Source organism: Ostrinia nubilalis, chromosome 28 (genome assembly GCF_963855985.1).
Source record: "Ostrinia nubilalis chromosome 28, ilOstNubi1.1, whole genome shotgun sequence".
NCBI classification, from domain to species: Eukaryota; Metazoa; Arthropoda; class Insecta; order Lepidoptera; family Crambidae; genus Ostrinia; species Ostrinia nubilalis.
The window spans coordinates 6,245,513-6,262,721 of record NC_087115.1 but is presented as its reverse complement, the minus strand read 5'-3'; the positions used below and the strand labels follow the sequence as shown (position 1 = coordinate 6,262,721).

The 17,209-nt window shown below is 39.0% G+C and overlaps 1 protein-coding gene across 1 annotated transcript; it reads right to left on the bottom strand.

Annotated features, from left to right (window-relative positions):
• Positions 1-4,356: 4,356 nt before the first annotated feature.
• Positions 4,357-11,218, bottom strand: LOC135085293 (zinc finger protein 90-like). The gene is made up of 2 exons (XM_063980070.1): positions 10,923-11,218; positions 4,357-8,181 (listed from the first exon to the last, which is right to left on the bottom strand). The coding sequence occupies exon 2, from the start codon at positions 8,173-8,175 to the stop codon at positions 6,877-6,879; it is 1,299 nt and encodes a 432-aa protein (XP_063836140.1). The 5' UTR covers positions 8,176-8,181; positions 10,923-11,218; the 3' UTR covers positions 4,357-6,876.
• Positions 11,219-17,209: the final 5,991 nt, after the last annotated feature.

Genomic DNA, 17,209 nt, shown 5'->3' with positions numbered 1-17,209 from the left:
TTATGGTTTCCAACATGGCAAAAATCTGAACCAGCGATCCGGTATTGACGGTGGCGCCCCACTGTCAATGTCATCAACAGGACAGTCCAGTATTTTGGAACTATATCGTGGCATCATATGATAGGCCAAAGACGTCTAATAATAGACATAGCACATAATTTAATAATCTGAGTAGATTCCTGTGCACTGTGGTAGTAGAGCGATGCGGGAGAGAGAAGGAGGGTCAATTTCAACACCAACACAAAGGAATAATAAAGCTAAAATTAAATCGCATATTAATAATTCCAAATAACCATTTAATTTCACACGATAAAATCTGTAGAATATTTACAAATACATAATAATATTAATGCACTAAGTTAGTTATTCGTATTTAAAGATGTAAGAAGCAGTGGTAGAAGTTACAATTTTTATTACAATATTTTTTAACAACAATTCATAATTTATAATGAAAAAATCCAAAATTAATAACATTGTCTTGGTCAAAAAATTATAACGGCCTCCGATTAAATATAACTTAATTATAAATACTATCATATTTACAAGAAGAAACTATTTTAAATTCATGAAACTCTAATACATACTTCTTTTGGGTGGGTGATGGCGATGAACTTGCGCTTTTTCAAACTCTAATACAAAAAAGAAAATCTGATGAACGTTTATCTTAATTATCTTTAGTTTTAAAGTTGCTACATTTCATCGGTGGCGGGTTTTTTATTACAATATTAATAAAATATTCAGTAAATTAATTGTCAAAAGTTATTGTACTTAGTGATTCTACTTTGGTCGGCGTTCCTAAACACAAATGCCAAGAGAAAAATGCAAATAATGAAGATTTTTGTGCGCACTGCATTTTAAGAACACGTAAATAATAGTAATTTGAAATTTACTCTTTATTTACACTAAAACTAAAAATTATGAGTTGCTAGGTCACAGAAAAACTAAAATTAAAATAAAACTGGCGTTGTATAGGAACTTCAATTTACCAAAAATATAAAAATACAAGATAAAATCCTAAATCGATACCTGTGTAATGTATCAAAATGGTAATTTGTATCGCAGTACCTAGCAACTTTAATAATATGTATGGTAGATTTTTAACTATCTAGTAGATTTTGGAAAGTTTTTATTATAGTAGTTAAATGTAGTGTTAAAAAATGATCAATGTTACAGACACCAGAATTTTTTTACACAAAACGTAATTAATCCTCAGACTAAACTTACCGTGACAAAAAATATATGTAATGAATATTTACAATATCTTAAACATAATGGTTTTCATCTTAAAACATTATTTTTATTGTTTCACAAATTCACAATTACTTAAAACAAAATATCTACCTTTAACATAGTTTTCTTTTATCAAGACAATCCATTATTAACATTGTCGCAAATCTTCGGACAATATTTTTTGAGTTGAGAGCAAACATTTTTTTCAATCATTAATATTTTTGACTATAGTCTGGTCGTGAGCACGTAGAATTTTGTCCAATGACCCCTAGCTACCCATCCTTATCGCTTGCGCCTAATTATGTTGCTATCGCGCTCGCACACTCACTGCGAGTGCCAGTCGCACAGTCGCGACAGCAATATAATTACGCGCGAGCGATAAGGATGGGTAGTTAGCGGTCATTGGACAAAATTCTACGTGCTCACGGACCGGGCTTTAGTTCCTACAAAATGTGTTGTTTTTGGACTATTTCGTATCCAAAACTATTCATATTCTACAAGTAATGTTGAATGTTGACATGGTTTTGTTGATTGTGTTGGGCAAAACACGCGATGGAGACATTCAAACCATTTTTTAGGGTTCCGTACCTCAAAAGGAAAAAACGGAACCCTTATAGGATCACTTTGTTTTAATTGGCAATATTTTTGACACGGCTAAAAGGGCTGGCACCCAATGCCGTAAACTTGAATGAAAAAAATTATTGGCTTAAACAGCTTGAACCCAGAACCGTGAAACAAAAAGTTAATATAACCGTTATGAAATGTTTGATCTCGAGTCAACTTTAGCAATTGAATTATAAAATATAAGTTTGAAACCACAATATTCTACAACTTAACATTTTATTTTATGTACAGTTAAATCTACAGAATCGAAACATTGACTAAGTCGCGACAAAAATGGTAATTTGGAAAAACTTTACCCCCGTTTCTTGCGGTTGGGTAACATAACACTTAATATAAATATTTACAGCTTATATCCAGGGCCGCCGCAAGCGGGCGTGCAATGCGTGCACCGCACGCGGGCGGCACGCCCAGGGGGGCGGCAAATCGGGCGCTCAGAGCTTCCGAGAAGAGAAGCTCAGGGCGGTTAGAACAGCTGGGATCACGCAGCTGTTCCCGTCTGACGGAGGAGATGGTGTGTGCAATGCAGGCGGGGGCACCCCCACACTATCAGCCGCTGACCATCATCGTGGAGGGGAATCAGGAAGCGATCATATTGTCCCCTCCTCTGACCCCTCCGCCGCCGACGGAGTGAGGGCGCGTTTGGTTCGTCCTCGTGCTCTCGCTCCGAGGACTCATTTTGCAACATGACGTTTTCGCAGAAGGAGGCTATGGCCGCCCAGGCCTCATTACTGTCCAGCATTGCTTTGACTATGCTAGCCAGCACGAGGTCCCGGCCCAGCGCCTCGAGCCCACGCCGCACACACTGCGAGGGTATCGTGCGCCTCGTCCTCCGAGCCACGCGGCGGACCACCTCTCTTCTCGAGCGGGCCTCTCGACTTCTGTCGAGGATGTCAACCCATATGAGAGCCCCGTAAAGCGCAATGCTTTTCAAAATGCTGGCGTAAAGGAGCCGCCATTTGGCTCTCGAACCCCCCCACGATAAAGCATCCGCGGCCTTAAGCAGGCGCTATGACAGTATGGCAAAATGAGGGTCAAACTGACACCGGCTATCCGACTATCAGGCCCAGACAATTGCTCTGAACCTTAACTTCTATCCTGACTCCATCCACGGTAAAATAATATGGGCGTTAGGAGAAACACTCCAGTCTCCAGACGCGCGCAGGCAATTTAAGTACTGGCAGTGGTCGCCAAATTGGCCGCGTCCATACAATCCCTCAGGCTGTGACGAGTGTCACCTGCATAACTGATAACATCTACGCCCGGGAGGAGGGCGCCGCTTTGTACCCAGTCATATCCGATGTTGAGTTACCTGGACGGCCTTCCTTGCGCAGCAGGCATAGTTATCCGGCCTAGGCAGGCAAAGAGGGGCTCCCTCCACAGCTGAGTTGACACTGCGGGAATCTATCATGGATGGTAGAGCGAAAAAGGCAAACTGGTTCGGGAAGAGCGCTCGCAAAACCTTGTCTAGCAGAGCTTGCTCTTTAGTCAGTGGAGGACCAATAGGCTGTAGTTGGTTTCTAGCATAAAATCTCCCACAGTTAGTATCGTCGTCCAAACTTGCGAGCATTTCTGCCCTCGCTCGGTCTTTGGCGGCTCCGATTTCATAAAGGCAAGCCATATGACGGGTCTCGTGAACGTTTACGCCAGCTACGAGTGAACGCAGCTCAGCTAGTTCAGCCGACCACCAGTAGACAGCACGACAAGGTGTGCGGTAGCGTGATCGAGGCATGTTAACATCACACACCTCAATTAACGATTTTCTTAATTGGATGGCCGCCATATCACCGTCCGTGACTATCGCATACGAATGCAGCCTCCTTGGCTATCTCCCGATCAAAGCGGGTAAGCGCCCATCTGGGTAAGGGAGAGGAAATTGAGCGGGTCGCTCCCGCACCCTTCATTGCTCCAGTGCGGTTAGAGCGGGAGTAGCACACGAAACGTCCACCGCTAACCCTCCCTGCTATCGCACACTCGTGTGCACCGTCCCTCTACCCAAGAGGGATGGGGAGGCTACTACAATGATTTTTGTGCAAATGAAAATTTTCTACCTTGTATAACTTTTTATCAACGCGACGTACAGAATAAATAAAAATACTTAAACAATTGAAATTTTATCGTCTTTATACTTCTCAAAGACATTTTTCTCATATAGTCAACTATTGAAGCGTTAAATGTAAAAAATAATTAATGTTCGGCCCTTTAACTCAAGATGGTGACTAACGCTCTGACCTCTCGAGTTCGAAAACATACTTTTTTCATAACTAGCACATACATAAAAATATACTTAATACAAATTAAAACATTTTACTTTCCACCTTTTGCAGGAAAAAAATACCAATTGATTGGACTATTAAGTTTAAGAAAATATGTCATAGCATGAAAAATGAGAAAACATCAATTAAATTAGCCTTTTTTTTGACAACTCATTAAGTAGGTAGTCGTAGGGCGGCATAATCGGTTTTGCACGCGGGCGACGAAACAGCTAGCGGCGGGCCTGCTTATATCTATGTATGTAGAAGTTATATTAGGTACGCTTTTGCTGTATCAAGGAGTATCAGGCAACAATTACCCTAATGCCGAGGGCATAAGATGCATTTTGCCAACAAACCAATGTAAAATAAGACCCTCTTTTTTTGAAGTCTGTTAAAAATGAAGATAATACTCAATGGATTTTGAACTAAACATCATCTTTTTAAGGTTCAAAATCTATAATTTCTAGTTTGATTAGTGACGGTTAGTTACAGCTCCTTAAGTCATTGAAATACCTGCCGTATGTCAACGGAATTAGGATTATTTGCATGACAATACTTGGTGTGCTCGCAGCGAACGCGTATTAGGCCGTCCGCTGCCATAGAATCCTCCACCATGCACCAGACAGCCTTTTACAACTCGATCAAGCTAACTGCGCACCTCGGTGAATGCGACTCTCCCTCGCACTCACCCGCACACCTCCCCGCGCTCGCCCGTCCGTACCAGAGCGGCGATTACGGTAACTTTTATAACGTCTACAATCCAGACGCGTTTCTGATTCTGCGATACGATTGGTCAAAACAGCTGACGTACGCTGTTGAACGACCAATCGTATCGCAGAATCGAGAAGCGTGTCTGGATTGTTGACGTTAAAAATTACCGTAATCGGGGCTCAGAGCGGCGATGTGACGTCACGGCCGCCAGGTGCGCAGTTAACTCGACCGGTTTGTATATCGAAATGAACATTAATTATGTAACCGTTCGAAAAATATTGTATCTTTACAAATACTCTTCTAATAAAAACACACACAGTTGCAGGCATGAAATTCAAATTTATAAAATTCAACATCTTTAAAATTCATCACTTCTTAGGGATAAGACACTGAAAATATTTACAAGTTTAAAATTAATAAGTAATTGAAATGCCACGACCATGTTCATTTCGATACATTAACATTTAATTGCAAATATATCACAAATGATAAATAATGCAAGATATTATTAAAATTTTGTCTAATTTTTGTAATTTTAAACATCCAACGCTAGAAAAACATTTTATACGCCAAAAATTTTCTAATTGAATAGTTGACACCTTATTGTAGGGTAGTGGACACCCTAGTCAATTGACATACTTTTTTGAATCTGTCAAAACGCGAGTCCCCCTTAGATTTTGTATGGGAAAGGGTTCTATGACGTCATCAAGTTAGGAACTGAATTGTTGTATTAACATTGAAGCTACTATAAAAACACCCGTATTCACAAACGATTCTTGCTTAAGTGAAGCAGCAAATCGAACGCACAGCGTTCAATAGATCAATGTGATTGGTTCGTGTGTCACCCTGTGCGTCCACGCGCACTGTGAGACTCTCTCTGCTTAGAAATTAATAAAATGATCAATTGAGTTGAAGAAAATGACGTCATTTCCTGTTGCCATACAAAATCTATAGGAAATACGTGTTTTACCAGCTCATAAAAAGTATGTCAGTTGACCAGTCAAGTGGTGTCAACTAGCCAAGTATAATTTTAATTAATTTTCAAAATTTATTTATTTATCTAGCTATAATATTTCATAAAATCTTTTTAGTCCTGAAAATATTTACCAAGCTATTTATTTTTATTATATTTATATTGCTTTCATTTATTAGAATAGTTTTATCTTTAATTATTTAATTAATACTTAGTATATAGGATGTCTATGAAATCTATGTAAGCTGCAAGCATAGATTATTACGATAATAAAAAAAATCAACTCCAAAATGTAGAATAATTTATAGACTTTAATTTATGAGTTTTTTTAATCAATTTAGTGACATAGTTTTTGTTCCTTTCAGCTTTACGTACATAACATTGACAACCTGTATAATTTGCACAAAATAAGAATTATTGACGAATCTTCTATTTTACTACGTACTAAACGCGGGCCTTTCGCTATCTCACGCCCCGCGTAAGATACATCATAATAATATACATCATTATAATCGTATAATGGTATCGTCGACCCATCCCACCAAATATGTCTAAAGTATTTGTGTTTAAAGAAATATCACCTGCCAAGTATTTAAAATGTATTGGAACAATATAACATACTTATATTTATAATTGAACTTGCAAAGAATCTGATGATTACGTCATAAATGGACATTTTGGAATCCACAATCATAGAGAAACAGTTAAGTTTAGCTTCATAGCAACAATGCTCTTAAGATTTTTGTTATGGCGACGACATTGGCGACTGACTTAGGTAAGATGGTATGGATGAAGCTTTTTTCGCGCCATTTTATCGATTTTACGCGATAAGCCCATACGTTTGTCGTCTAAAATCATTGATTAGATTTTATCACGGCGCGCTTTCTAGCCCGGCAGGAGGACTTTGAACAAGCCCTACTGCTAACCAAATCGAGCAGAAAATTTTGCCCAGATAATCTTACAGAGGCGACAAATACCGCCCAAAAATGATTTAGCCGTGTTAAAACTGTAGCATTATTCACCATCGGCTAAAACGAACTTTCGCCAAGCCCTTTTGAAGTAATCATCAATTCTTACAGTTTCTTTCTATTCAGAATCCGACTCAGTTTCTCCAGACTCGGAGTCTGAGCTCGAAACGGGTTCACATTTGATAAACTCAATCGCCTCTCGTTTGGGCCTCGCGGGTTTTTTCTTCGGCTTTTCCCCTTCCCTCCCGTCTTCCGTCATAACCGTTTTGACCATCTGGGATATTCTTTTCAAATGCTGCTGCTCATGTCTCTGTAAGTGATTGCTTAAATATCGTTTAAGTTTAAATTTCTTGCCGCACTGCTCACACTCATGCTCGTACTTAGTTTCGTCCACCTCCATATGAACTGAGTTGTTGTGACGTCGCAAATAGTGCGCATGGGCAAACTCCTTGTCGCACTTTTCACAACGCATCTTGGGTTTCGATGGGTGAACGATCTTTTTGTGCTTCTTCAAACGGATCGCCGAATGGAAGAACTTGTCGCACAGATCGCATTTCACTTTCGTATCAAGAGACGAATGGACTTGCATATGCTCTTTCAAATACTGGTCGTTTTTGAACTCTTTCAAGCACTCAGGACAACTCACTTTGGATTCTAACGGCGGATGGATATTTAAGATGTGCCGTTTCATGTGGTGCCGAGACTTAAACGTCATGTCGCAGAAGACACACTTGTGTCTTTCAACTTGCGAGTGCTGGAAATGGAGGTGTCGGTTTAAATTCAAGTGGCTTTTGTATAACTTCTGGCAGATGTGACACTTGTATTTATCCTGGTCTGCACGATGACACGCGTCTATATGGTACCTTAGTTTGTACGGAACCGAAAACTCTTTCCCGCACTCTGGACATTTTAACTCAGGGAGAGTATTTGGATGAATCCGCTTCACATGCATGTGGAGCGCTCGACTCGTCCTGAATTCTTGGAGACAGAACTGACAGTAGCACTTCTCGTCTTCCGAATAATGTTTATTCATCCTATGCATATACAAATAGTGTTTATTTTTGAATGTTTTATCGCAGATGTCGCACATGACTGCGGACTCTTCTGATGAATGTACCCTAGTGGTGTGAAGGTACAGGTTTTGGTAATTTTTGAATTCTTTGTTGCATTTTATGCAGATATACTGTTTAGTTCGTTTTGGGAACATAACAGGTTTCCAGGTGGAGAGTACAGACTCGTACATTTCCCTTTGTTCGTCTGTGAGCACTTCGCTATTCACACTGACGAATTTGAAGACTTTCTTTTCCTCTTTCAGTTCTTTCAACTGCATTGACGGGTCGGGCGGCCGCAGTTGAGACATGGAGGACTCTCCAACTTCGATCTGCAACTTTTTTATGTCTGGTTTCTCTTCAGTCATGGTTACCTGGAAAGATAGAAATTGATTTTAACGATAGCTTGTCTTTCTCTTGATTTCAAGACAACCGTAGATGCGGGTTACTTCAGCTCGAGAAGGCAACTTTGGCTCAACTAAACGTTGTGAAGAGGTGGGAAATTAAATCCATTTTTTAGCAATAGTTGCCCCCTAGGGCTAAAGGAAATTGCAAATACGCTAACTCGCCAATCGATTTGGTTTTGGGGAAAAGTCCTAATTAGCTGAGGTTTAGATTTAAAGATTAGAAATGAAAAATTATCATCTACTTTCGGTAGTTCCCCCAAATCGACAGTATTCGGCATCACTATTTTGTATCAGCGAAAATATTTCTGTAATGTACAGTCAGCAGTACATCAGACTACATGTTTGTAGCAAAATAGCACCTATCACAATTACACAGATACCACATTGTGTAACTTAATGCGCTGTCTGTACAGTCAGCGTTAAATAGTTCGTGACACCCAAAGTACCCAATAAGTTCGCAACATGTCTTTTTCACAATCGGAATAAGGTTGTCAACTTTTTGGCCATTTTGGGTGAATATAACCGTATATCGGATCGCGGTCTGGAATTGGGTCGCCCGTAAGATGCTATCGCTCATCCCCCGGGAGGATGCCATAAAAGGGAGTTTTATTCTTTGGAAATCGATAAATAACTTTCGAGAAGTGGCTGACGTAGGTTTTTGGTGCGGCGTTTACAAGACCGCACGCACACTGTTGGTTTTTGTCATTTTTGTTCAAATGCAGTTTTTGTCATACAATTTTCTGTGAAAACTTTCTTTGCAGGATGCCAAGAGACGACTAATGAACGATAGGCTGAAAACGTCTTATGTTGCATGACCTTTAAGGACATAGCACACTTCTTCTTCTTTTCGTGTCGACAACAAACCTACACAGTGTCAGCCCAAAACTCCGCCACAAGAGTGGCGTTGTCAGTAGCACTTATCAAATCCTCCTGAGTGCAGTTGTTTGGGCACTCAGGGCACGACATCAGGTGCTTCATCGACTGGGGAACAAAACTGCACCTGCACTCCATGCTCAAGCCATCCAAGAATCCCCACCTGGCCAGATTGTCCTTACTACGGCCAACCTGCGTCCGAAGTCTATTTAAAGACTTCCAGGTAAGCCAGGGTATAGCACACTTATCAACCCGGAAAGGGATCGTAACCGTATCAATCAACTCGAGGCAGTCAGTATTCTTTGTATGAAACTCCAAACTGCAACGCACATCCGCATCGTAACATAAACGCCTCGCCTCGCTGTTGACAGCGCGCGAACGGCGACATGGTGTTGATCCCTTTCAGAGTTGATAAGTCTGCTATGACCTCTACTCTCCGTCTAAAGAAATAAGATGGCGTTTATCGCCGCAATCGAGAAGGGTGAACACGGGTGTTATTTCACTTTAGGCAATGTATAAAGTAAGTATCAGTACCTACAGCTGGATGCAGGCCGCATTATGGAAATTATTGGGGGAGGCCTATGTTCAGCAGTGGACGTCCTGTGGCTGAAATGATGATGATGAAGCACAAGTTCGAGACAAGAGACAGATGCGGTCGCGGTCTCTTGTCTCCGTCACGGCGTAAGCCGCCGCCTTTAGACGGAAAGTACAGAACAGATGAAGGCACAACAAGGAAGGAAAACACTGGGGCATCTTACCAACAACCTACTAATATAATTTACCCTACTTATTTCCTACTTATAATATTATAAATGCGAGTTTGGATGTCAGGATGTTTGTTACTCTTTCACGCAAAAACTACTGAACGGATTTTGATAAAACTTTACAGTTTATTGTTTATAACCCAGAATAACATATAGGCTATAATTTATGACGAATTGTGACAAATTAAATTTCACGCGGGTGAAGCCGCAGGCAAAAGCTAGTTCAATAATAATTTTGCAACAAAAATGTAGGTATATCATCTAACATGATGTTGTTTGTTAATTTCGCGAGAAACGCATCTGATTTTAGATAGTGTAGACAACAATTCAAATACATGTGACACCCTGTATATGCGAGTGTGCATGCGCACGATTATTTTAATAGTTAGACATTAATGTTTTTGATAAAGTCATTTTAAAGGTTTTCTGTGCCAGCCATTTTTAGTAATGGAATAGAAAAAAATAACAATAAAAATTTTAGGTCTTTTTAAAGTATTTCTATTGTCTCTACAACATTAAATAAATTAAATATCCTTTGACATTTTCAGTAATTAAATCAAACTAAGGGCATTAAATAGCTTATAGTCATGGTAATTTATTTCATAAACAATAACATATTGTATTAATTGGAAATAAGAAAAACATAAGAAATTAAAACATAGGTGTTCTGTATACTAAATACCTACAGGTAGGCTACAATTAACAGGAGGGCGCTGGATGCAGCATTCAGGCCACTACTAACAGGTCATTGTGGAAATCATTGGGGGAGGCCTATGTAGCAGCAGTGGCCATCCTGTGGCTGAAATGATGATGATGATGATGAAAATATATTTTTAAGCCTGGTCTAGGCATGAATGACTGTTCAAGAAATTATTTTCTAGATAGTTTAACCATTCTATACAAACATGGAATTGAAATAGCCCAAAAACTATTGGAATATCTAATAAAAACAAAGCATTTAGCGCTACGAAGGACTATTTATCCGTACCCTAATCGACAGCGTTGGAAAAGACATTACAAATTGAATATTTTTACACAACAAGCAAGCAAAAATATATTTATAAAACTCACCTTTTTGTTTCAAATTGGGCTAAGGCGTAAAACTTATTGCACTTTACACGTCACGCCTTTATCAAGTCAGCAGAAAAGAAGTAAATGCACGAATTGATAAAATGGCTCTTGGCCCCGAGGGAAAACATATCCCCACATGATGGCGTTGATTTCCCACGTACAATACACCAAACCGGGTCACGGAAACGATTATTTACAGTTTATAATGTATTTTAATTAGATTTTAATAAGAATTTGAGTAAAATAAACGAATGTATCGCGATAATTCGTGTCGGGGTTTTATTACGATTTTTTGACATTCGGGCGAGCGTCAAGCGAGCCAGCTGTCAACAATGTCAAGTGCGTTTAGTTTCTTCACCAGTCAGTAATGGTTTTAAAATTAAAAACAAATATTTTGGTTATATGGTTACTATTATTTGTTAATAACATAAATATAAAGTGAATGCACGTTTTAATTCAATTTACTATTTTATAAGGTCAATTAAAATGGTCATAAACAAAAAAGTTATTTTAAAAAAGTCAACGCGTAGAACTCCGTAGAAGTCGAAAAGGTTCATAGGATTTTGAAATGGTTTTACACTCCATTTTCAATAAAATTCCACTCTAATTTCAAAAATAACTAACTAAACGTTCTAAGTAGGTATTACAATAGCGCCGAATTTCAAATTGCTTTAGGCATAAAAATATTATTTTAATATTACACTCTCATTTAGTTATTTTTTGTCATTAAGGACCTATTAAACAGTACTGTACCGTTATTCGAAGCCTTTATAATGAGAGTAGTGTCTGTCTTTTCCTGTTTGAGTACTAGTTTTGACGTATAATCTGCCCACGTGACTTCCGCTCCGGTCCCCCACCGCCTAAGCACGCCTCAATTAACGACACTAGCGCCACCAACGGTAGCTCGAAACTAGGTTTCGATATTCTCGCCATTGGTGTTTTAGTTCCCGTTCGAGACGGTCGTAGAATTAGCTCCGCTAGTTCGCGACCCATCTCACAGGTACTAGTCGTGACGTGATTCAGGTAAAATATTACCATCATAATGTAAGTACTTCTAAATTATTATGTACTGGCTGAAAAGTTATAAAAATTACTGTGATTACTTATTTCGCAGTGTAATTTATTTTTACAACGGTGTTACCGTTCGGGGGTAGATTGCATTCAATCTAACTCAGTGTAATTTTTAATAATTATCTTTCTTCTCTAGTAATACTTGTACCTAACGGTATTCCGTTAGACGTGTTTTAAAAGTAACATTACTTTTTAGCAATGTTTGTTTCTAACGGTTTTTCGTTACATATTATGTTTTTAAGCTAACTTTTCTTCTTAGCAATGTTCGTACCTGACGGCGTGTTCCGTTAGATGTGTTTTAAAACTAACATTCCTTTTTAGCAATGTTTGTGCCTAACGGTTTTCGTTAGATGTGTTTTAAAACTAATATTCCTTTTTAGCAATGTTCATTCCTAACGGTATAACACTCCTTTTTAGCTGTGTTTGTTCCTAAGGGTTTTCCGTTAGATGTCTTTATTTTCAAAAGGAAAAAGGAAATATTATGTCCACGTGCAGAAGAGGAGCAAGAGTTGGCGTAGAGGTCAAATCAAAGGATGGTGTGGTGTAATGTGATAGTCGCAAGATGTGATTGCTTGCTACAATAAGCTGTAAGTACCAACTTACCAATACCATTTCAGACATACGAATTCCATCGGACGGATTGTGTTGATTTATAAATCAACAAAATAAATAAACGGTAAACTACCGTTATCAATATGCATCCGGGGAAAGTATGAAAACTTCCACTAGGTAGGGTAGCGTACCGACGTACCTATCCTACCGCCATTATGGAAGTCTAACGCATGGCTTATAACCCAAGAGTGAAGTGTGCAGTTTGTCCTATTAGGATACGGTACGTAGGTATAATAATACCTTTGTGGTTTTCTTAAACTATGATTTCAGGAAAACGCTATGCTGTTACTGTGTGTGTAGATAAACAGTGAGTCTGTGTAATAAACGGTGAAGGAGATACGCAGTTTATTTGATGCTAGCGGCGTCGGGAAAATTTTTCGGCAGCAATACGATCGCAACTCTGCTCCGCAGATCGATCTGAGATTTCGTCTTATGCTAAATACCTACAGTGGAAAACTCAAACTGGCTACTCGGCAAGCTAGATGGCAGTGTAACCAAAGCGCAGCAGCATAATCCTGTAGCGAGGGTAAGTTCTCTTGGAGCAAACAGGGAAAAACCAGGAGCCAGAACCTTTTCTCCCTCATCCCACCGGGATAGGAGAAAACTCAAACACTCAAGGAGTTTCATATTGAGCCAGGCAACGCCGCTCATATTTATTTATGTCGAGAGGTCTTAGTAGGGCATTGGTCCAAACCCTCTTGTTATCCCTCATCCCACTGGGATAGGAGATTACCCAAAGAGAATCGGACTCAAATCATTACATTTCGAGCCGAGCAACCTCGCTCATTTTTATTTACGTCGAGAGGTCTTAGGGCATCGCTCTAAACCCTCATGTTATCCCTCATCCCACTGGGATAGGAGATTACCCAAAGAGAACCGGACTCAAATCATTACATTTCGAGCCGAGCAACCTCGCTCATTTTTATTTACGTCGAGAGGTCTTAGGGCATCGCTCTAAACCCTCATGTTATCCCTCATCCCACTGGGATAGGAGATTACCCAAAGAGAACCGGACTCAAATCACTACATTTCGAGCCGAGCAACCTCGCTCATTTTTATTTACGTCGAGAGATCTTAGGGCATCGCTCTAAACTGTCATGTTATCCCTCATCCCTCTGGGATAGGAGATTACCCAAAGAGAATCGGAGTCAAATCATTACATTTCGAGCCAAGCAACCTCGCTCGTTTGTATTTGCGGTTCAAAGACATGAGGGCATCGTCCTAAACTAAATCCTCATAATTTTGAAGAGTTATAGAACCCAAACGCCTTATTCCACGGCAAACGAAAATAAGTAAAGTTGCCGGGTAGACATGAGGGCTTCGCCCTAAATCCGCATAACTATAAAAGGTTCTGAAATTCTATTTTGCACGGCAAAATTAAAGTAATGTTGCCGGGAGGACATGAGGGCATCGCCCCAAATCCTCATAATTTTCAAGGGTTATGGAACCCTAATTAAAATGCTTTATTTCATGACAAAAGTAAGCTATTTAAGACCTGCCATGGGTAAAAGGTGGAGACAGAGATCATGAGATTACGCAAAAATGACTCGATTCGTGTCAGTTTGGCTTATTTCATTACTTCCGAGATGATACGAGGGCATCGCCCTAAACCTTCAGAATCTTGAAGGATGTTAATTAATCGGGGCCGCAGCTATGCGCTCCGAAGTTTTGGTACCGAACAGTTAACGCCTGGAGAAATTAAATAAACTTAAGCCTTTATGCAGCCTCTGCATAGTAAAGTTACAACTATTGACCTGATAGTCTTTTAAATAAGGTTATACATCCATAGACGCTTGGCGGGTACCACAAAGTACTGAATACTAAAATAAGTATTTTTCTGCCTATACATACCTATAGTACACCGACAGACTCATGCAAATGTTCTGACGGCAATTGATTCGCACAGAAAGAGTCGCGACATTCGCGCCCTTACCTATTGGACGACTTCATTCTGGGGTAACTCAGGACCCATCCTTGCTTCGGGGTCAGTAATAACCCATGCCCCTATTGTAATAAAAGCATACAAGTCTGGATAATAAACACAATGAAGTCGGTCCTTACCTATATAAAATAAATAAACAAAATAATAACAGTCTTACAAACTAGTAACAGTAAAAGGTGAACTCCATAAATACAAAATGGTCTAACCGAGTCTCGGTTACCAAAAACATGCAGACCAAGTCACGTAACGTTACAAATCCTAAAGCATTGGCTCTTCTCATGTTATAACACTACAATTCATGATTTGCGTGAGGCAAAGAGCATTTTAACCGTCAACTTGAGGCGCTCATGGCACCCAATACCAAGTACTTATGATCCACAATAACCAAAAGTATGAAGCTTATATTCTGAGCTTAAAACAAATTGGACACGCTGCATGGTAACGCATTTTGCAATTGAATTTCACTGTACAACGAAAACAGTGACTTTAGTAAACCGTACTTACTAAATATATATTAAACCGCGCAGGTTTACCTACTACAATTTGTTATTTTCTCATTTACACAAGCCATTACATTCGTTGGAGAAAAGATTGCATACCAAAAGTCACACAAGTCTTCAGTCTCTTAACTGAACTTTCCGTGTGCCCTATTATAGTGTCAATGACTACGTCTAGTCTACTTAATTTAAGTAAATAAATATAATTTATTATTAGTGTCATAATGTGACACCATATCATATTGCTAATTCGACCTTTTGTGCACCTCTGTGGTACAATAAAAATTGTCGTATGAATATGAACGACTTTTACGAGGAGTTAAGAGAATAAATAAAAACCTTCAGTCCAAGAAAGTAATTTAACTCTGATTTTTCCAATTATCACTGTGACCTTAGGGTCACACAGAAGTACATAAACATGGTTGGAATTAATTTTGGATAATTGTGCCGCACTCTTAAGCTCTTTGCTTGGGGCCGAAAGTCTTTCGCCTACCTACATGGTACAATTTACAAAATTCGTATTTGATGTGATTTAAATCCATCAATTATTATACTGTAACGAAGGTAGTCACAAGCAAAATGTTGTGGCACAAACAACTGTTTACGAGTTAGCTTGTTTTAAGTACAACAGCCTCGTGAAATATTCTAATACCTACCCGACTCGCTAGGTCAATAAAGTAATTTGTCTCTGCTGACTATTGTCACAAAAATTAGTACTTACCTACCTACTGGCAACTTAGGTATGTACACTTCAATAAATCATGAGTGACATTGGCGATGATATAAAACCTTGTGTTACACAAACATCATTACATAAATATTTTTACATAAATATTATTACATCGTGCAAATGAGCGATCGTCCAACGGCATTCAGGGTGATGAAAATAAATCATTCGAAATTAAATCCGATGCCCACCCTAAGGGCCTTGATGAAACCTGATAAGGTTTAGATCGGCTACGAACCTATCATTTAATTCTAGAATTAAATGATAGGTTCGTAGCTTCGTCTGCATAACTTTTCCCGCTTTCGCAACATTCTTATTGATGCTCCGCTACTATTGGTGGTAGAATGATGTAATTATGATTTTATAGCATTCGTGGTTAAAGGACTCCAACACAAAGATAATTTTTGTGTTGATGCAAACAAACTCTTCTTCAGCCCTATAACATTATTATCATAATTGTAATTACAATAATACATAATTTAAGATTGCTCTGAATTAAGCTGGTTGACTAACCGTCAATAAGCTGATCTAGCTAACATGTTATCACTGTTAGCCCTAAAGATAATGGTCGCACAGTCCTACCACAGCACCGACGTTGGTAAAAGGCAAAGTTTACTAACTTTGTACTAGGAAAGTTTGTATCATTATAAATTTTATCAATTCCAACTCAAACTTCGCTATCCCTAGCGAACAGCGATAACGCGGAATACTCAGACAATACAAAAGTATCGTACCTATACATAGCCGGCTAGCTATTGTCACCTATTCATTACACCGTCCACCTAGGCTACGGTCCTGTAAAGGTTTATAAATATTAAAATTTGATGATACCTAAATGTGGGAAATGTTGGAGATCATCAAACGCCCGCTATCGGCAAGCGACCTTAACTGTACCAGTGAATATTCTTATCCATACCTAATAATTATTCACTCTTACCGAAGCTTACATATTTCATCCAATGGTCTGATAATGTGAGTGAAGGTGAACGTAGCTTTTGAGCCTTTTACATGAAGTAAAGTAACCGATAGTTCATTATTACGTAGTTAATAGACGATTCATTAAACGTGAATTTACGGAGATGCAGATGCAGTGGTTGCATTCTGTAAAATATTATAATGTACCTGCACACAGTAGATACATTACCACTCGGTAGACAGATAAGCGGTCATAAGCGTATCCACCTAAATATTCAACAATTTTATTTAGGTTCTAACTAATTCATAACATTTCTCACTGATCAATGTCTTATTCTTAAATTGATCACATTGGCGATTACACAGCGCCACCAGGAGATAATAGACACGTCTCTCATTATAAAGGCTTCGAATAACGGTACAGTACTGTTTAATAGCGACGTTTTACCTGAAAATAAAACGTTTATTAAACATACTTACCTTATTCGAAGCCTACTTTTTAAATCTACCTGGTGTCATAAAA

Coding starts and splice junctions, on each gene's coding strand:
- LOC135085293 (XM_063980070.1), bottom strand. CDS start 8,175: ATGACTGAAGAGAAACCAGACATAAAAAAGTTGCAGATCGAAGTTGGA.